The following is a 22,024-nucleotide window of genomic DNA, read 5'->3' as shown; positions in this document are numbered from 1 at the left end:
ATAGAATAAAGATCTGGGCATCGTTCCTGAGATTGGCTCCAGCTCATTGGTCTGTCACACAATTAAAAAAAAACCAAGACATGATTACTTTCTGAAACGCTAGAATATACTGATTTACTTGACAAAGCTTCGGAGCACCCTGGCCAAGTAGCAAATGTTATGAAGTCTTTCCAAACAGAATATCCCTATTTTCAATTAAAATGTTAATATCAGGTACTCAACATATTAAGCAATTGCTTTTAAATGGAAACACTTTGAATGTGACCCAAGGAATCAAACATAAGGGAAATAGCTTTTGACATTCTTCTGCAAATATATGGACCAAAAGCAAGTTTCTATCAGAGATTCTTCTCAAATTGCAATTGCACAAGTGAAACTTTTAGTTCTTTTCTCCCATAATTCTCTAGTATGAGGAATAAAATAGTTATTAACACAAGGAGGTCACATACTTGTGATATGCTTAACTTAGGTTTATAATCTGTAGCTGACGTTTAAAAATATTGATGCAATGCAGTCATTTCATTTAACGAAAACTTGCAACATAAATTCCTAAGTAGTTCCACCTGATATTAAATATAATTGATCACCTTGGTATAAATATAAGCAATGGATCACAGCTTCACAATAACTCCAACCTGAGTCAGAGTATAAGGAAAAGTGATAACTATTCCAATTTTTTTAAGGTACTTAAAAATGTATCATTACACACTTGCAACATACATGATCTTTGTAACAAAAGCTTTCTACAGCAATTGCATATTTTTTTATCAAAACCTACTCATTAACAGCTTTAGGTGTTATATGGAAATTACACTAATAACAGTACCTTACAAATCAAGCATGCTACTGACATTACATGTGAATGAATACAAGCATACATATAATACATACCTTGAACATTTTTAAGAAAGTTTAAGTGAACACATTATATCATTTATATTTAACTTGTCTTTGTTACAACTCACATGGAGGGGAGAAAAAGCTAAAGATGTCAATCTATATTAGACACACCCTTGAAGCAGTAAGCAAAATCCAAAACAGAAAAAGATGTACAGTGATTTTTTTAGTCCTTCCTAAGGGACTTCCTCTCACTCTTTGAAAAGCTAGGGAGATCATGCTACTCAGAAGCAAAATTCAATGTTGTTTGAAGGGCTGCAAACCAAAACAAGGAACACTTTGCCACTACATTTAAAGCAAAGTCCACCCATATACAAGTATATTTTATTTCAGCTGAAAAGTGTACCTGTTTCTGAAATTTATTCTATATCCTCTCCAATGTACTACCTTCACTTTGTTTTCAAGCTTTTATAAAGAAGAACGTAAAAATGGAAGAGACAAACATCAAATTATTTTTAAAAGGTTGTTTCAATAAAATTTTAATGATGATTCCAACATGGGATAGGCAAAAATAGAACCGTGACTCAAGCAGAATGATGCACATTCAACATATGAGACTGCAGTTAAATCTTCTATTTTAGGGGAAATGAAATGAAATGAAATGTATTGGATTACATCTTGACAAGCAGCACATTGTATTAAGGACGTGAATCATTACTACAATGGCTTTTGTTTTCCGAATGGTAAAATTTTGACAATTTTACCGTTTGGGGTTCTAAGAGAGAGTAGTATATAATGGTTTTTTTAAAAAAATAATCATCAAAATTTCAAACATTACTTTTTCATCAAGAAGGCAGAAAGAAAACCTTCCATCCACACAGAAAGACATGCAAACATTTAATGGTTTACAGTTAACAGCACTCTACTGTGTAATGTACTCTGATTTCTTCAGACATGTATAATAGCTGCAGCTGATTTTTCTAGGTTGAGAGAAAAAATAAATTCCAAAAGAAAGTATTATAGAAGAAGAGAAAAAATAAACTCGGACAAGAAAGCAATACAAAATGTAAAGACTGCAAACTGAAGCAATGGCTTTAGCAGTGTTTCGGCTATGTCACAAAGGATTGGGATTATGGCACATCAATGGAAGTTTGGTTTCATTAAAATCGTTTTCTCTTGATGATTTCAGGTTTCCAGCTAACAGGATGAGTTTCTTCAGTCTGGAGAGATTAAAGGAGAAAAAAAAGAGTTCTAGCCCAATTCTAATTTTGCATATGCTACAGTTACATATTTCCTTAAATTGGCTCTAGGGAATTTCTGAATACAATCCCAAATGATATGTCAATTTAGACTACTTTGGTCTTTCTTATTTAGAACAGTCACTCATATTAACTTCCCAATCAATCCCTAGCTGAGGAGGAATTGTATCAATATTCTCCATTTCTTTTTAAATTTTAATGGGAAGAGAAAGACACTATTGGTATGGAAACACAAAAAACACATATGGGTTTATTTCCTATTTCATCTCAAGTTATCCATGATTAACAGTTTGGGAAAGAATTTTAAAAGTCCAATTGAAATCTTTCATATAAACCACAGCATCAATTAAGAAACATAAGAATTACAATTGTTTTTGAAAGTGTGTGCTCCATTTTACTATTTTCATTAATCAGATATTTTGCTAAATAGTCTAAGAGTGATTTCTTGTCATTTGTGAACTACCAGAATTCAACCAATTGGTTTGTTTTCATATATCTTCCTTTATACATCACAACATGCTGCCATACTAAATGTGAAAGCAGGTTGAAATATCATAAATTTACTTGGAAATAAATTCCACAAAACTAAGTTGAACTTTCTTATGAGTAAGATATATGTAAAATTGTTCTATAAAGTGTAATTCACTGTTTTTAAAATGCAATCATAAACACATATTTTGTTAGCCAAACTGAATAAATATCTGATCACATAATGTTCTCAAAGTTACTTTACTGAAACTGAAGAACAGAATGCAAAAGCATTTATTTTATTCTATTACTGGAAAGTTTCTATCAAGCAACTGAACTCAACTTATAAATCCTATTTTTTTAAAATAATGTTTCCAGTTGTGTAAAATGTTGTTTGTGAGCCTTATTTAAAAACAGTTTAACCTTAAATATACTTTTGAGATTTCAGAATATGTGCACTAAGTGTATCTTTAACCTAGTTTTATGCTGTAAAATGGTATTAAAAAATATTCCACATACCGCAGACTCATCTTCTTTGTAGACTTTTATAGTTTTGTCAGCTTCAGCTGTAAGAAGTCTGCTTTCAGATTGGTCAAATGCACAAGAAAATATTCCAGATTCACTGTCCAAAGAGCCAGGCTGTACAGCTGCATGCACCCTTTGGAAGTTGTACCCAGTTCTCCAATCCCAAAGGTGCATTGTACCATTGTCAGCTGAAAATAAAACACTGGCATATTCATTCAAAGTTACAATTCAAGTATAAAGCAGAGTTATTCCGAAGACTGACTACATCCACCATAATCCAGATCTGTTTGCATCTACACAATTCATTTCTACGTAATAAGATTAACAATCCATTTCTGTGCCCCTCTGATTTCACTAGAATTGACTTCTAGAAAAATTTAAACATTACAAGTGCTTTACCAAGATATAGTATTTTATTTTCCTATAACTTGTACTGATACTATGTATAGGAAAATAATGCTTGCTATTGGCAGTTAATATATATTGCAAATAGTCTCCTAGGCTTGGCCATTTGTATGTATTGGATTATATACCTAATGAGAATTATAGTTAAACATAACAAACGTACCTGAGGACTAGAAAGCCCAGAAAAAAAAAACTTCCCAGAATTCCTGTGCGAATATACTGGCACCAGGTAGAAACTCTTCATATTATCTGTGATGTTTTAGGCTAAACTTGCTTTACCATTTCTCCTGGTATATATATTTAAATGAGCTTGAATTAGCTTTTACTGAAAGCTCTCCCAAGAACATGGCTATATGATAGATATATATTCCTTTAAATACAAAAATAATTTTAAAATTAAAATATAACTAAGCATTGGGTGTTTAGTACTTGTAATTATTTTAATTAACTAGTCCCAAATGAACCAAATGTAAAATGCTCAAATCTATTTTTAAAGCAGTTTGCAGTGCCTGATGCTGAAAAATGAAATTACTACCCTGCAAACATTTGTTGAAACAAGTGTGTATTGCTGTCTTTAGAAGGAAAAAATTGAAAAACTGACATGATGCACTAGCCCTGGTGGGCAGCACAACTGTTAGTTTTGGGCAGGCTGATCTCCTTGCCCACATCAGATTGTAGCAAGTACCAAAATTTGAAGTAAATATATTGACTTTTGCCTTTGTGCAGGAAAATCTTACAGGAGAGAAGATGTTGAAACTTGGGCAAGGACATTTTAAACTAGAAATGGGAAACTTGTGGATTCTCAATGTCACAGCACGGCTACTGGTTAGACATGATGGTACAATAGTCTGACAGCCTATGGATAGCCACAGGTTAGCGTTCCAAAAATGAAAGGTCAAAATAAATTGGAAACCCAATTAAATCCTTCCATCACTGATGTTCATGCTAATGATTAAGTCTGCTAATAAGTTCTAAATAATCAGAGCTTTAGAATAGAAATGACAGTGCTGTATCATGAGTCTTACAGTGCATAATAGCAAATTAGAATTTGTTTTCAAATCATATGCAAATTTTAACTTACCTCCAGAAACCAGGACTCCATCTGAGTTCACAGCCAACGTGTTGATAATAGCACTATGGCCAGAAAGGTTTTGGATGAAATTTCCATCAGGGAATTTCCACTGTTTTATATTATCTGGAGATCCAGATGCAAATGTGTACCTGTAAGAAAATGTATATTAAGATTTTAAAAATTACTGGATGTCTAATTAATCAATATTTAATTACTGATTGTTAAAGTTACCAGGGTTTATTACAGTTTCAATGTTAAATTATTTCCTCTGAATTATTTTTAGTGGCGAAGAAACATGGCTTTCCAGGTATTTTTGAATTACAACTTCCAGTGATCTCAATCCACATTATTAGTAGTAAAAACTATATGGAACTTGACATTCAGCAGCAACTAGAAAGCCTACGTTCTTCACCCAGTAATTTAAGCACTGTAGAACTGCTTGTTTCAAAACAGAGTAACTGATTAATGAGGAGTAGGATGATTGTTAAAGCCAAATATTGTTAAATATAAATGGGAAGTTACATATACATAAAATAGGAAGGAAAATGTATGCATGTTTATTTTATTCAGTATAAAATGGTAGGTTTTTATATAATACATAGAAAGATATAGCATACAGATAAATTTTGTCCACTTTATATTACTTAACTAGGTTTCCCCTATCCAGTCCCACTTTAAGGAACGGTGCTCATCTCCATTTCCTAGCTGATGGAGCCAGCATTATCCGAAGACATCTTCCATTGTCATGTTGCCAGCCTGGCTATAAGCCAAAGGCACACAGAACACTGTTACCTTCCCACCAAAGTGGTACCTAATAATCTACTCACATTTGCATGCTTTCGAACTGCTAGGTGGGCAGGATCTGGGGCAGGAATGGGAGCTCACCCAGTTGCACAGCACTTGGGTCTCGAACCCAGGCTGTCAACTTTCCAGCTGACAAACTCAGCATCTTTAACCACTGAGCCAATGTGCCCCCTGGTACTTTATTCAACTAAAGATAATAAAATCAAAGATTTACTGTATGGGAATAATCCATCATAGCTCTATTTGGTCAGTAGAATATTAGAAGATATTTTCCAATATTCATTTTTCCCAAGTAAACAGTTCTATTTGGTGAGCAGAATATTAGAAGGTATTTTCTAATAATTTTAGAAGCCACAGTAAATTGGTGTAAAGTCTAAATGAAAGCAATCACACTATGGCTTAATTTGCAAATCTATCCACTCTCAGTCTCTTATTGAGATGTAAAAGGGGAACAACGCCAGCAGAAGGCATACTGCCTTCATCAGTGTAAAGAAATGAACTATTTAAATCTAAGAATAAACACCAAACTCTTCCTCACTAATTATAGTGAAACACAATCTAAGTAAGTTTATGCAAGATTGCAGCTTTAATCTTATATACTTTGATCTTGTTATGCTGTAATACAGAACCAACTTTTGCACAAAACCCTCTGGCTTTGATGAAGGAAAATTTCAAGCAATGATCAAAAGCTCAGAAGGTTTGTGACACTGCAATAATACATTGCTCTAATAGTTACAACTGCTAGAGAAATTAAACATATTATTGCCTTAAATAGGCAGCACAGTATTGAGTTCATGACTGGTAATCTGATTTATCTATACTAAAAAAAGTTTATTTACTTTTTTAAAAGCCTTTTTTTTAAAAAAAAAAACATGGAAAATCTTACTGTCTTGGATGCAAGACAACTGCTCTTACGGATTTCTTGTGATTTGTTAAGGTGACTCGTGTTTTTCCTGCTACCAAGTCCCAGAGACGTATGGTGGTATCATGACTTCCTACAGTGAAGAAATGAATTTAAGAAGTAATATAGATAAATACTTAGACCACATTTTGTTTTTCCTTAATGTTTTTCTTTGCCCTGCACTTGAAAATCTTCCTGATGCTTTGAGTCTTATTAAAATAAGAAAGGTGGTAGAGATACTGGTATTACTTCTGGCACCCCACTCCAGCAACACAGAGATCATACAGCACGTCAACAACAATTATGACCTTGGCAGAACAATACCCGCTCTGTTCTACCATAGCTCCAGGGAAAGTCCCAGGAGCCACAAATTGAACTGCTGCAGATACATATTCTAGTTCATTTGTAGGCCTTATTCATATGGTCAAAGCAGTAAAGAGATGATTTTCTGAAAGACCTTCTCTTCCTTTGTAAGACAGTTTTTCAAAACTTAAATCTATTTGCCTGAATAAGTATTAGCCGCAATCCAATAACAACTCTGAAAAGCATTCAAGATTCTCATGCTTTTAATATGTATTTTTAAAGGAATTCTGGGTATTTATACTTGTTTATACCCAGAGGTTCTTAGCTATATGCAGAATTATTGAAAACATTTACATAATTGAAAACTACGAATGCAACAAATGGAAGCATTTTATTCAATCATAAGTAACTACGTGCAAGTTGGCTACAGGACCAACTTACTGAATTATGTTCCACTCTAACAAGCAACATTAATCATACCTGTGATAATCTGTGGCTCTGCTGCTTGGCACTTCACTGTTGCCACAGCATTCGTGTGTCCTGACAATGTATGCACACTAGCTTTTGTTCTTACATCCCAGATCTAATAAGATCATAAATTTGAACAATTAAGTACAACAATGTAAAGGTTACAATCTTTATCAAACAAACGTTACCATTTGTATATAATTATGAGTTTATCACTCAGGATCCTGCTGACTTTAGTATCACTTATGAACTCCCACATACAGTAAGAACAGTATTCATATAGGAAAATAACAGAAACACACAAGCATTCCTGCCATTGGCATGGTTTGCTATTGGAAGGAGCAGAACTGAAACTGCTCAGCTTATTTTTGAGGAATAAAGCATGGATTACAACAGTTTGCAGTCCCAGGGACCTCTCTTATTTCTACTCCCGATCCTTAAAACAAAAAAGTATTAAACAGTACTCCCCAAATTTATTTTGCAAAAGTATTTCAGTGGCACAATCCTGGGATGCTGGGGTTACAAATGCATCAGATAACTCACTTTCCATATTTAGATATCATTCTTATTTGATTGACTGGAATTAATAGAATCTGAAGATTTTAAAAAGGGAGTATAAATAGCTAATGAAAAAAAAAATCACATTAGTTTCCACAGGGACAAACAAGTTTTTTTTTCAAAAAAAATATATAAAAATTTTGGCTTTACTTACACGTGCTGTTGAATCTCTGCTACAAGTTACAAGCACATCTATTGTTGGATGCAAATCCAAACCATACACAGCACTTAGATGGCCATGGTAATGCCTAATAACCTGGATGTAAACATATTACCATCAGTACTGAATGTTCTATCATCATTACATTGCTGAAAGATTCCAACTGTTTCAAGTTTATTTAGTTACCTTATTATATTCAAGATCCCAACATTTCACCTGTTTGTCTTCCCCACATGAGAACAGATAAGGACTTCTTCCACTGACTATTACACCTCGAACTGTACTAATATGTCCTGTTAAAGACAGTTTTAATTTGCCACTTGCAAGATCCCAAATCTGTAATGAGAAAAATACATCTTTGGTGTGCTTTGAAATAAAACACACAAATGTCTGTTATTCTAATTGAGCAACATCTCAAAGATCTTACTGGAATACAAAATACATTCCTTCAGGATGGTAGAAAGACTGAAACAATAGTTTACTATACCAATCCCAATTTGGAAGTCCTAATACACTTAAACAATTTGGCCTATAGGCAAAGATAGAAGATAATAAAATATAATGAAGTGGATATTACTAAAGCACTATTATGAAATATATTAGCGAAATAATAATAAAAAAGTACTGGACCACAATTAAGTCAATATCTCACCTTTATGGTCCTGTCAGCAGAGCCAGTAACAAACCACTGATTCCCTGGTTCAACTGCAATACATCTCACCCATCCCAAATGTCCACTGATAACCTGCAAAAGTTACAGGATAATTTATCAATTTAGATAAAATATGGAATGTTTTGGAAGTGTCTTCCAAAACTAACATATAAATCCTGACAGCTTAAAGCAGTTACATAACAAAAAGTCTGTTTGGTCATTTGGCTTCAAATTTACCAGTAACTGTAATGTTGACAATTTTCAATGAATAATGATTAAGGGGTTCCAAAGGAAATTGCAAAATGCAGGTTGCCCAGTTCTGCACTAAATTAGGATTATCGTTATGTGCAAATAGCAATAGCAATAAGACTTATATATCACTTTTTAAAGCACTCTTTGGGCAGTTTACAATGTCAGCATATTTTCTCCAACAATCTGGATCCTCATTTTATCAACCTTAGAAGGATGAAAGGATGAGTCAATTTTGAACCAATCAGGATCAAATTCCTGCAATACTGCATTCTAATTACTGAGCCACCGGAGCGCCTACACGGCGCCACCACAGCAGATCCATCCATGACCATGAATTTGTAGACTATGTTAAGTTCAAATTTTATTTGAAATAAAATTATTTTTGTTGCTGCCTTCTAGGGCAAATTCCTTTGCAACACCTTTTGTCTATATAATCCATAGAGCTAGATTAAAAGGGTCAGTATTATATTAGTTAAACTTCAGTTTGGAGCTGTGTTTCCCCCCTCTCCCCCAAGTTGCATCATTTTAATCTTTTTAAGTTTCCTCCTTGGTGGTATAAAGATAAATTGTCCGTATCTTTCTTCCATTTTAAAGTGAACTTGCGTTAATCTTGTTTGAACTGTATTTAAGAATGTGTTGCCTTGCCTACTATGGTTGTCACACCATTTTGTAAAAGTAATTAGTTAACTAATGTGGGAGGCAATAAATAAGTCATATACTGTGTACATGTCTGTAATGAGCTAGATGCTTCTAAGGGGCTCTACATACAGTATGTTTCCATGAAGTTCTGAAGGATGGGAGCTTAAAAAAATTAGTTCCACTCACTCTGACAGTTCCGCCAATAGTATTCCATGCAAGACCAAGCTATCTGAACTAAAATTAGTTGGAATTAGATTTTATATCAAGCTGTTTTTGCTATTTTTTCTGCTACTTTTCTGTTGGAGGCTCCAGCTGGTCCAGAATGCGGCCACGCGGGTGGTTATGGGCGCAACCCGTTGTGCCCACGTGACACCCCTCCTGCGCGAGCTGCACTGGCTCCCAGTGGTCTTCCAGGTGCGATTCAAGGTGTTGGTCACCACCTTTAAAGCGCTCCATGGCATAGGACCCGGGTACCTTCGAGACCGACTTCTGCCACCAACAGCGTCCCACCGGCCAGTTCGCTCCCACAGAGAGGGTCTCCTCAGGGTGCCATCAGCCAAATTATGTCGGCTGGCGACACCGAGTGGGAGGGCCTTCTCTGTGGGAGCCCCTGCCCTGTGGAATGAACTGGCCCCAGAAATACGTAAGATCTCCGACCTCCGGGTGTTTCGCTGCGCACCGAAGACCCTGTTGTTCCGCCAAGCCGGGCTATCAATGTAATGATTTTGAAATTGGGTGTTTTCAATTTTGGGGTTTTAAATCTGAGCCGAAATTATGTAATGATTTTAACTATTTTTAACTGATGTTTGTCTTTGTGCTTTTAATAGGCTGTACACCGCCCTGAGTCCTTCGGGAGAAGGGCGGTATAGAAATAAAATTATTTATTTATTTTATTTATTTATTTATTTACTTTGTAGTGATTAGAAACATCATTTCAAATTTTAAGTAACTCACAGAAATTGTAATTCAGTTATGATTTACTGGAACAAGACAGGATAAAAATGTGATACGACCTTGATTCAGTCAATAAACTTTAATCAGAATGCAGTTAGTTTATTAATAGATGTTTCCAATTTACCTGAAACATACTGAAGTAGGACTGATAGTAACTGAACTCAAGATCAGAATAGGCTTATTCTTCTAATAACCTCAGCGTATGGTTTTGTATCTCCCATCTAAACTAGTCCAACATTTCACAAACTATTTATCCGGCAATAAATACTTCTAATATATTTACTACTTACTCTGTATAGCTTCCATGGTGGATGCCACTGTGGTTTTGGCATTGTTGGAGCCTTTTTTGCCATCAATGCAGAATTTTTATTCCCACCAGCTTCCATCATAGCCTATAAATTGAACAAACACGACATCATATATTTTTCTTCTTTGGACTACTTTTACATGGGCCTATAATTCTGTCACAAAAATTCTATGCTCTTTCGAGCTCATTAGAAGGCTAAATATAATCTGGTTTTTACATGAGAAGTGAAACTTACCATAGTCAAACCTGGAGGCTGTGAACGCTCAGAAATCCCAGCATGTCTATATATATCACCTACACTAGCAGCAGTTCTATTTGATTCTATTCTGAAATGAGAAAAAAATGATGAGGGTTTATTACCTCCAGAACGAATAGACTGCTGATTCTGCATAAAACTGATAATACACCTATTCGAGAAAATCTGTGGAATATCATCATGCTAGTGCAGAACGAACAAATATGTTCAGATCACAATCCAGCTAAACTGGTAATAAGTAGCAACATTTTAATCATAACTATTAGATTCCATAGTATTTCATGAGCCTTAGACTTGACTAATTTTCACCTTGTATCAGTGCTTATCATAATACCAAAGGAAGAAATATGTCATACATGCACATCCATCGAGGCAAGCATGGTTTATAAGCTCTGTTGCTAATGGAAGCGTGTACGTCCAAAAGGATTGCTGGAGATAAGAATAAAAAGATGCTATTGCTGTCCCGTTGATAAGACCATTTACTCTGACTGGAATCTGTCTATCTGTCAGACCTGGAAGCCATCTTTCTACCTTTGAGGCTTCAGGCCTGCCACAAATTCTACTGTGGGAAAATGGGAGGGGGGATTGTATAGAGTGAAGAGGATATGTAGTCAAAATAAAATTCTTTCTAGAAAGTCAAGGCCATTGTGCCCTGCAGCTGTGCTGAGAAGAATGAGGAGGTATCTTCTGTTCTGGAGGGTACCTGATTGGTTCACGTGGTGGACGTGTGAGTGAAGGGCAAGGACTTGAACTTTCTTTTGGGTTAGGAAAATCCAGAAACTTTCAGATTCGGGTTTTCCCAGATGTGCCAATATGACATCTCTAATAAAAATTAGCTTTGAGGAACTTCAAGCCTCGAAGTTTGATTTCGGGGGGGGGGGTGTGTTACTTGGAACTCTGACACTATCAAGAATTAGCAGAAAGGGCAGTCTTCTGGATATGGCTTCCTCCTAGAATAGCCGTATGGCTCCTTCTCTAATAAATATTCAGAAAAGATATTAAAATAAACCTTTGCTCTTCTCTAAAGTCTTCAAGGAATAAAGTTATATTGTACTGTGACCGAGTAACTGATTTATCTGATCCTGTGATAGATTATTTTGGATTTTTTAAAAACAGGAGATCATTGTAACTGTAGCGTATTTTGCCAGAGACATTAGAATGAGACAGCATAGAAGACTAAGTAAGCAAATTGCACCCATCTTACTTGCATGCCTTTCTGGCTGGCCATTGTGGAAAAGAATACTTGACCAGACAGATCTATCCTTGCATGGCTCTTCCTTTTTAAGGTCGGTATTAATATAGCAATAATGTAGTAAAGAGCTGAAGTTAATTATCAGGTCATTTATACTGCAATTTATTTCTTTGTATTTTTAGGATTGCTTACTTAACAGCAATCCCACACAGGCATACTTGAATGTATGTCCTATTAAACTGAAATGATTACCGAGCAAAAGCCTGTTAGGATTATATTATTCATGGATTGTGTCCTGGCTCATACAGAAATCTTTAGACACTTATAGAAAGCAGCTTTCCTCAAAAGATCTTTTATGCCACACAAAGCCATCAGAAACAGAAAAGATATTGATTTACATACTGCTTCTGTTTTGCTGTTTGATGTAAGTTCCTATTTTACTTTTTTTCCCCTTAAATTATCAACAGTAAACAACGTCTTGCTGAACAATTAGAATAGAATAGAATAACAGAGTGGGAAGGGATCTTGGAGGTCTTCTAGTCCAACCTCCTGCTAATTACAAAGAACATAATCAAATGGAGCACACCATCATGAATAAACAAATACCGCTTGACAAATACCGCTGTGTTTTGCAAATGAATCTGAAATGCCATTTTGCTTTCTTAGCTGATTAATAAATAAAATATAATTACTTGGATTGAGAAGTAGGCAGTGCCACAGCTAGTGATTGAGATGCTGATTCACTAGGCATCCTTTGGATTTTAGTGTCTGCAGTCAGAGCAACTCCTTTTTTTTAAAAAAAAGAAAGAATATAATCAAGAACAATAAAATTAATAACTAAATGCTTATTTAGGTTATGAATTATATATTTAATACAGTACCATTTTTCATTTTGCAATACATAAAGGAACAATGATCACTTCTTCAAGCAATTGTGGAATCAGGGAAATCAAGGGAATTCTATGTGAAGTTTTTAACTGATAACAGACATGTTATATATATTAAAAGATTGCCCACTTCAAGTATTATTCTTTTTAATAGACTACTTTTTAATTTTGAATGCTTTTAATTCATTGCAGTCTCTGGATATAGGGCTAATGCTGTCACACAGATATTTCAACTGCTTAGTTTCATAGAACTCAGCAAAAATAATCAGTTTTTTTAAATTTTAAAAAAGACCAGTTTCACAATAATTTTACAAGAAGTTAAAACATTAATTCCATGTAGGAGTTTGGAAATTCAGTGAGTGGAAGCTGAGATTAAAAAATAAAATTGGATTAAAGAATGTTGTGATCCGTAATTTACCGTATTTTTCAGAGTATAAGACGCACCTCCCCCCCCAAAAGAGGGTAAAAATTTGGATGCGTCTTATACACCGAATGTAACCCCGTCAAGCCTCTGAAACGGAGGTTTCAGAGGCTGAAAAAAGCCTCTAAAACCTCAGTTTGAGAGGCTGAAAGCCTCTGAAATCTCTGTTTGAGAGGCTGAAAAAAAAGCCTCTGAAACGTCCGTTTGAGAGGCTGAAAAAAGTCTCTGAAACCTCCATTTGATAGGCTGGAAAAAAAGCAAGGCACAGAGCTCACAACCAAGGAGCCTGTTGCTAAAGTTCACTTCTGGGAACAGCTGGTTGGGGGTATTCCGGAAGGCCGATCCACCCCCAATCAAATTTTTTCTTATTTTCCTTCCCAAAAACTAAGGTGCGTCTTATATTCCAGTGCCTCTTATAGTCCAAAAAAAACGGTATATAACACATGAATTTGAATAAGATTTTTTTGAAGCTATATAAAAAGAGATAGAACATTCAAGAGAATTTAACAGTATATATCTACTGGGAAGCTGAATAGATAAAGCAAACAAAAAGAATATATTCCTAGTTTAAAAGTTTGAAAAATATCTGGCATCCTGCTAACTGTCTTAATTCAAAGTATTCCAAGCAGGAAGCAATTCTGTTTGTTTGTCTCAATGTCTAAGAATGGGTGAATTCTTCCATGAGATTGCTGAGCAGCTAAAAAGAATACAGAGAAGAACAGCAAGATGGTGAGTGGCTTACAGGCTCAATCTTAGAAATACTTCAGAAACTGGGTGTGTTTAGCCTGAAGAAGACAAAGTTGAGGGGAGACCCAAAGATCCTGTTCTAGAATACAACAGAATTCAACCTAAATATAATTGTATTTGGCAGTATGCTTACTCACCAGGTCCAGGAGGATATGGATGTGTTCCTGTTATCAAATAATCATTATCGTCTCCTAAACATTAAGAGATGTATTAAGACATTTATAGAAGAGTAAAAACAATCATTTAATGATTATACAATTCCTGTCATGATTTTAAACTGCAATCATTTGAATTTCTACTGAACAATTAATGTACAAAATCATGCATATATTTTATGCATATGAATGTGTATATGTATGTAAAAATGTATTTGAATATCTGAAAAGCTCAGGGGGAGTTTAGCAAAGATGTTAAACATATTCTGAACAATATCTGGAGGTTCAAGAAGTCTTCATATTTGAAATGATACTTTTTTCTTTTAATCAGGCACATGTGGACTTCACCCTGTAGGATCTACTTTATTTTGACTAGAATTTCAAGATCACTGATTGAATTCAGAAGAAAAATAATTGTTTGAACAAATGGACACAAGTTAAGAATTCACGAAGAATCTCTCTCTACCCACAAAAACTCATCCTAGCCACTTGTGATTAGTAGTGGAACTAAATTCATGTTCTGAAAATAGAAATTAACTCAGTTTTCTTTTTCATTTATTTAACTTGGGGTTTGAAAACTTTTTTAGTTATTACAATTTTCTACATAGCCAGTAATCAGATACTCTGCCAATGTATTTTAAAATATCTAGACATCTATTATTACATTATGATCTATATTTAATTATCTCTGCCTTAAATCAATGAATCAAGACAATGACAAGCCTTCAGGCAGTTACAATTCACTGTTCTTCAGCGAGCAGGCAACTCTCTCTTGAAAAGTGGAACACAAATCCAATAAAAACAATCCTAAGCATCTCTACAGTTACTATCATCTGATAGTGACCAAAGGTATTTCTTGAACACGGGTTCAGGATTATTAAAGCCATATCTGTATCCATCACCTACACACTTGCACACATGTAACGGTCACCTACCTGGATTTTGGAGATACTGCTTGTGTCCATAGGACTCTACACCATGGGAACCCTTCTCTCGAACACATTCTTTCAATACAGGCATGTGTAGCACAGAGCCATACTCTGTACGGAGTTTAACTGCCATCTTAACTTTGTGGCTGCATAAAAACATACTTTATTACATCTTTATTTTTTTTTACATATGTTTTACTATAATAACATATCAATTTGGATTATTTAACATACAATAACTTGAAGTTTATTTAACTGCATTAAGGGGAATCATTCCATTTTTCCATGGTATATAGCTCTGAATACTGGACTGATTCAAGACTTCAGGATACAAGCTATGAACAATGCCAGTGGTAAAAGCTAAAGTGAGGCAAGGAAAGGGAAGCATTGGAAAGATCAGCAGGGGTGGGGGGAAGCGGGGGACCTAGCTGCTACTGTCCTACTCGGTCTTCAGACAGCTTTCCTTTCCTTTCCTATCTGCTGACTGCCTTGGCTTCAAATATGGCATAAGGAAATATTTGGGGGGAGGGGGGACATTGGATAGATGGAGGAGGTCAAGTCAGTTAGATATGCTGCATTTGAAGTCACTAATAGTAGGGCAGGTAGGGAAAGGAAAGAACTCAGAAGATCATTGTACAAACCACATGGGGGATGCAAGAGAGATGCAGACTAGTCTTTCCTATTCATTATATTAAAAAATCCCAAATTTTGTTTCAGCTGAAACCTAGAACAAATGTTTTGAATTTGATTCTGCAGAACCACAACCTATATGATACCATTTGGCAGAACTTTTAAAGCACAATGTGTTTATTCTGGGTTCAAAACAAACCCTATTTTTCGCTTCATGCCTAGTTCTATTTCTTACCTCCTTTCATCTAATAATACAGGTTTTGCGTTGTCAGCCACAAACATATCATGGGTCCTCTTTAAAGACCTGAATACAAGAGTGTGGACGGAGTGCTTCTGCACTTCCTAAAAAAGAAAAAAAAAAAGCACACATTGTTGTTAGAGAGAAATTCCTTGAGGATGGGCTCCAGCCGGACTCCAAAAATTCAGAAGACTAAGCCTCTGGTCTTGGATTCAATTACTACCGGCAGATAACCATAATTTCTCTTTATGTGCCAATGAGCAAAGAAAATGAACAACTGACCTCATTGGGATTTGAAAAAGAAACCACATAAAACTTTTCCTACCTCCTTCAAAGCTCAACAGAATGTAACCTTCAGGTCAGAAGGAACCACTACATTAATCACTCAACAAAAGAATCATTATGTTTTACTTTTTATGGAATAAAACCAAAGGTAGCCATTCCTTCTTGCTCTAAAGATCAATATGTCACAAGAAATCTCCCCCTTACTATTGTACAATTTATATGGAAGTAAACCAGTGGTGGGTTCCTCCCGGTTCCGCCGAGCCGGTAGTGGTGATGATACGACTTCACCGAACCGGTTCTCCCCCCCCCGTTCCCCCGCGTTATTCTTACCTTTTATTTGGCCCCACCCCCAATCTATTGCTGCCTCCTGAGTCCCAGCTGATGGCTAGAGGGAGAAAAAACACTGTTTAAACTCTTGCTGGGGGGTTCAAAGGGCCACCCTGCAGCTGATCAGTGTTAAAAGTAGACCAATGCCTGCAAAAATAAATGGCTAGACCAGTGCCTGCAAAAATAAATGGGTAGATCGGTACAGCTCTGCAAGCAGTTAAAAGCCTGGTAGACCAGTACCTCTGCTAAATCCTAAAGAATTGTCACATGACCATCAAGCCACGCCCACAAACTAAGCCACGCCCACAGAACCGGTAGCAAAAAATTGTAGAACCCACCCCTGAAGTAAACGTCCAGCTATTTATTTATCTGCCAATATCTCAAGGCTTTGCTGGCTGGGGAATTCTGGGAGTTGAAGTCCGCCAGGCTTAAAGTTGCCAAGGTTGGAGACCCACCCTGGTTTGGAGGGCTAAGCCAGGGGTGGGCAAATATGGCCCCTTTATGACCTGTGGACTTCAACTCCCAGAATTCCTGAGCCACCTTGGCTGTCTCAGGAATTCTGGGAGTTGAAGTCCACAGGTTGTAAAAGGGCCACAGTTGCCCACCCCTGGGCTAAGGTGCTGGGCGAACACAGCCCCAGCGGGAAAGACCGAGGGCCCCGTCACTCATTTCCTTTCGAATAAAGCCCTGGACGCGTCCAAAGGGTCGGAAGGGAAAGCGCTCTTTCTTTCTTACCTCCACCATGATGGCAGCCGGCTTCGGTAAAGCCGCCCGTTTTCGGCAACGGATTCCTCCCCTCAACGGAAACTACTACACCACAACCAGGTCTGTTACTAACAGGCGCTTCCGGCAACGGTCACCGGCGCGACGGAAGTGACGTTTCCTGCTCGCACCCTGGAGCATGCGCAGAAGCTCGCCGTCTTGATTGGCGGCGCAAATAGACTCGTGATGGCGGAGCGGGGCGCGGGGGGCGGGGCAGTAGATGCGAAGTTAGAGTCAGAATTTCAGCCGGCTGGGGAGGAATCTTCTTACCGACAGAAGCAGCCGTGGAAGAGCTATAAATAATATACGATGTTCAATAAAAAAATAATAATTAAAAAACAATAATATACGATAAATTTCTTATATTAACACTTCAAATGTGTGAGATCTACTACTCCCAAGGTCCCTTCGTGGAGGAGGAGGAGTGCAAGCTTTTAGCACTCTTGAAATCCGGTTGATCGACTTTTACAAAACTGAGAAGAGCGGATCGCAAGATCCCAACGTAACAGAGTTGGAAGGGACCTTGGAGGTCATGTAGTCCAACCTCTTCCCCGCTCACGCACGAGACCTATACTAGGGATTCGAACTGCCGACTTTTCGTTCCTGCTCTGTCTCTCCCAAGTTCCGGATTTGATTAAAAAAAATCAACAGTTTGGAAGACTCTGAACCAGAAAATTCTAAATTTTAAGTTTTCTTTCAAACCCAAAAGAAAGGGTTTGTCAAAATTACACTGCCCCCAAAAATAAAGGGAACACAAGCAGAAGACATCCGAGATCTGAATGAATGAAATAGCCTTATTAAATACTTTGTTCGTTACATACAGTAGCTTTGTGTTCCCTTTAGTTGTTTGAGCAGTGTATAAACTACTGTATGTAACGAACAAAGTATTTAATAAGGCTATTTCATTCATTCAGATCTCGGATGTCTTCTGCTTGTGTTCCCTTTATTTTTTTGAGCAGTATAGTTTCGGTGCTATTAAAGAAATGGAAAACTAGCATACTTCTGTAGGCTAAATTTTGTTTTTATTTTATTTATTTGTCAAACATGTATAAGATTACAGATACAAGTATAAACATGATTATGAATACAGGATAAGGATACGAATAAATGGGGACAGTAGGACGGGGACGGTAGGCACGTTGGTGCACTTATGCACGCCCCTTACAGACTATATATATCATTATATATAAAATATAGTAATAAAGATCTATCAAGGTCTTCTTTGCAGCCATTCCTCCAGTCGGTAACAAGGTCTGCTTAGTAGAGGATTCCCAAGATAATTGGTCTGGGTTATCTTTAGGCCAGGCTGCATCCAGACTTGGAGAAAAGTATTAAGAGAAATTATAGAATTGAAGTACCTACAACACCTGTTAAGGTCAACCAGACTTTGGATAAAAATGCTGAAGTAGCCTGTGGAAAATGAAAAGCACTTGAGGCAGAAACTTTGCCCCCTTTTCTTTAAAAAAAGGAAGGTTTAATGGAGTGTGATTTTTTTTTTTAAAAAAAGGCAGTCTCCTATGCAATCCAGATATTCAAAAGATAACAAAAATATATATTTACAGCATTACGAAGTTTGCATAGTATTTCAGAGTTGTATACAACCTTGTAAAACTTCCATGCCCCTGGCTTCATGTTATATTTTGGGGCAGAAAGTGTTATTACAGATTCTGAACAGAAGAGAGTGTAGTTTAGCTTGTTTCACAGCAAAGTACTATAAAGCAATTATCAATATCAAAAGATGGGCCTTTCCCCCCTCCAAATGAAAAAAGAAAAAGAAAGAAAGCCAAAATCCAAACTGATGAAAGATTTAGGTTGGTTGGGGGCTGCAGTTCAATACTTACAGAGGCTACTAGCTTTAGAACAATTAAGACTATAAGCCTGTAAAATTTAAATCTCAAGATTTGTTGAATTTGAGTTTAAAGATGCTTGTTTCCTAATAAAGGAGTATCATGCTTTTATTGCTGAAATTATCATCTGCAAATAATTGGGCATCTGTGGCAGGGGTGGATTCTACTTACCTTTACTACCGGTTCGCAATGGGATCACGCGCGCTCGCTTTGCTTGCACATGCGCCTTGCTTCTGCGCATGTGCCTTGCTTCTGTACATGCGCAGATCGCTTCTGATGAAGTCAGGGTCAGTGGGCGGAGTCTCCCGCCGATTTTACTACCGGTTCTATAGAACCGGTCCAAACTGGGGGGGCAACCCACCTCTGATCTGTGGGAAGAAAATTTGTAAGATGCAATGGGCAAAATTGCCAATATATAAGGGTAGGATTTGCACCATGATGCTATTGCATGCATTTTATAATAATCTCAATTTCTGCAAGATATGCCGATAACCAAAATATGCGATGATATACAAAATGCTAAGGAAACTAGATTGATCATCAACAGTTTCAAAATAATCACATATCTAATAATTTCTGCTTAGTGGATTTTAAGATTTTCCTTGGAATAATTTTCAGTAAATATACTGATATTGAGTATTTAATAGCTAAGTGACTAAGAGCTAATCTGATAATTCCAATTAGTTTTTTTTTGTGTGTGTGTGTGCATTATAAATATGCAATATAAAAATAGCTGTCTTTTTTCCAAACAAGTTGTATTTTAAAATGTACATTTGGATTATGTGCTGCTACCATATTTACTCAGCTGGGGCAGCTGAAAACTGGAAACTATGCATTAGTCTTCCCAAAATGTTTTGGTTGTTTTCTTTATATTGTGATTACATTAGATTCTCATTTACAAGAAGTTACTACTTCAACTTTTTGCTTGCCTTCAGATTACAATTTGAGATATCAGAGATAGACTCTGTGTTTGCTGCTTTAAAAGTCAGAATAAACTTGCGACACCCCTTGTGAAAAAACACTTAAATAAACAACCAGAGGGACTGGTTGGCTTCAACATTGCTTATATTTGGTCAAAAGTCTCTGTTCCTGGTGCTATGTGCAAAAGCAGTCTGATATGAGTGCTGAGAGGTGGCCTTGACTCATCTGATAGATACAGCAGGATATTTCACCACTGTTTGAATAAGCCCAGTAAGGCAAACAATGCAAGTTAGCATCTCTGTCCTCCACTGGCTAAATAAATAACTTGGTAAATGAATGAAAAAACCAAGGAAGAACAAAATGCCTACCAACATCTTTACCTCCATTTCTGTTTACATGGAAAACACTGTTCTCCATCTAGCTTTAGCAATGCAGCTTATTTATATACTTCATTCTCATAAAAAGCTCAGGCAAGACAATATGCTATATGCTTAGTCATAATAGTTCAAAGAAACCATGATTCTCCTGTGTAATCTTTGCCTAATTTGAACTGCAATAGCAGATATTTCTCTACATGCTACTGCAGTTCAAATCAGGCAAACAGACACACGGGCAAATCATGGTGGCAAGTATTGTGTAACATTGGTCAACAGGATAATAAAGATAGTCAAATAATTTCCCCTAAATGCTGCAAGGTATTATTTGTGGCCTAACTTGGGAAAACTATTTTGTAATGTTAACTTTGGTGCACAGTGTACTACTTGAATAATTGTCTATTTTACTTTGCTGATTTTGTGAGTCATTGTTGGATGCTCTATTCCACATTTTCCTGTTATAACACTAGGACATCAACAGGTCAAACTATCTGTACATTAACAGATCAATCAAATATATTTAGGAATGGCTAATGCAAAAAACCATCAAATGTGGCATTCTTATATTTCATACTACATATGTTTAAATTTTAGGGTGCTAATTAGGTTGCGCTCCAAAGACTTTATGACAAATATACCAGAAGTGGTTAAGATGTTGCGCTAAGAATGGAGAGACCCAGGTTTTAGTCCTCCATCAATCATATACTGTAAGTTCCCTGGTTGTCTTGGATCAAATCATATTTCTCAGCACAATCTGTTTCATGGAGATGTGGGGAAATTAGAAAGAAAGAATGATGTACAGTATATATAACTCAAATGCTTTGGCCACCTAATGAGAAGGAACAACTTCCTGGAGAAGAGCCTAATGCTGGGAAATGCTGAGGGCAAAAGAAGAACGGGACGACAGAGAATGAGGTGGCTGGATGAAGTTACTGAAGCAGTCGGTGTGAGCTTAAATGGACTCCAGGGGATGGTAGAGGACAGGAAGGCCTGGAGGAACGTTATCCATGGGGTCTCAATGGGTCAGACACTACTTTGCACCAGTTTCCAGACTTCCTTTCCAACCTCAACATCTTTTAATTTATGGAATTGGATCATAATTCCTTCATTGGACAGGATGGCATAGAAGAATATTTTTGAAAAGAATGCTGGTGGATGATTTTCAGGTCTTTTAGTTGCAGAATCTTCTTTTCATAATTTATGTAGTCACCCATCTTAACCAATAATTGAGCAGGTAACACTACAATAAACCTGCATGTATGATAAAATAATATATCCAGCAAAATTTTATTTTCTCAAAGTTCAAGCCACCACAGAATACCCACAGCAGTATTTGATCAGTAGGAGAAATACAGTATCATATAATGTGGCCCTACCACTTCTTTTAGCTTCAGCTGGCCTAATAAATGTTCTTGCTCTATAATATAGACTTGGGAACTTTTCTCAAAGTTGAGATGGCTATTGACAAGCATCTGCAGAAAACTGAGTT

General features: G+C 36.5%; 1 protein-coding gene across 1 annotated transcript; it reads right to left on the bottom strand.

Moving 5' to 3' along the window:
* Positions 1-1,349: 1,349 nt before the first annotated feature.
* PLRG1 (pleiotropic regulator 1) lies at positions 1,350-17,576 on the bottom strand. Its single transcript, XM_034411409.2, has 15 exons — positions 17,367-17,576; positions 16,017-16,123; positions 15,158-15,297; positions 14,205-14,258; positions 12,705-12,798; positions 10,800-10,890; positions 10,548-10,649; positions 8,413-8,505; positions 7,947-8,096; positions 7,755-7,856; positions 7,055-7,157; positions 6,257-6,365; positions 4,576-4,715; positions 3,084-3,277; positions 1,350-2,057 (listed from the first exon to the last, which is right to left on the bottom strand). The coding sequence occupies exons 1-15, from the start codon at positions 17,373-17,375 to the stop codon at positions 1,998-2,000; spliced, it is 1,548 nt and encodes a 515-aa protein (XP_034267300.1). The 5' UTR covers positions 17,376-17,576; the 3' UTR covers positions 1,350-1,997.
* Between the last annotated feature and the right edge of the window lie 4,448 nt (positions 17,577-22,024).

This window comes from Pantherophis guttatus, chromosome 8 (assembly GCF_059756535.1).
Source record: "Pantherophis guttatus breed Tessera chromosome 8, ASM5975653v1, whole genome shotgun sequence".
Lineage (NCBI taxonomy): Eukaryota > Metazoa > Chordata > Lepidosauria > Squamata > Colubridae > Pantherophis > Pantherophis guttatus.
Note: the sequence above shows the minus strand (reverse complement) of the source record. Positions and strands in the feature narration are given on the sequence as shown.

Excerpts from the sequence above, each read along its gene's own strand:
- PLRG1 (XM_034411409.2), bottom strand. Across the intron at positions 10,650-10,799 it reads AGCCTCCAGGTTTGACTATG|GCTATGATGGAAGCTGGTGG; the intron begins GTAAGTTTCACT and ends TTCAATTTATAG. Across the intron at positions 6,366-7,054 it reads AGAGCCACAGATTATCACAG|GAAGTCATGATACCACCATA; the intron begins GTATGATTAATG and ends TCTTCACTGTAG.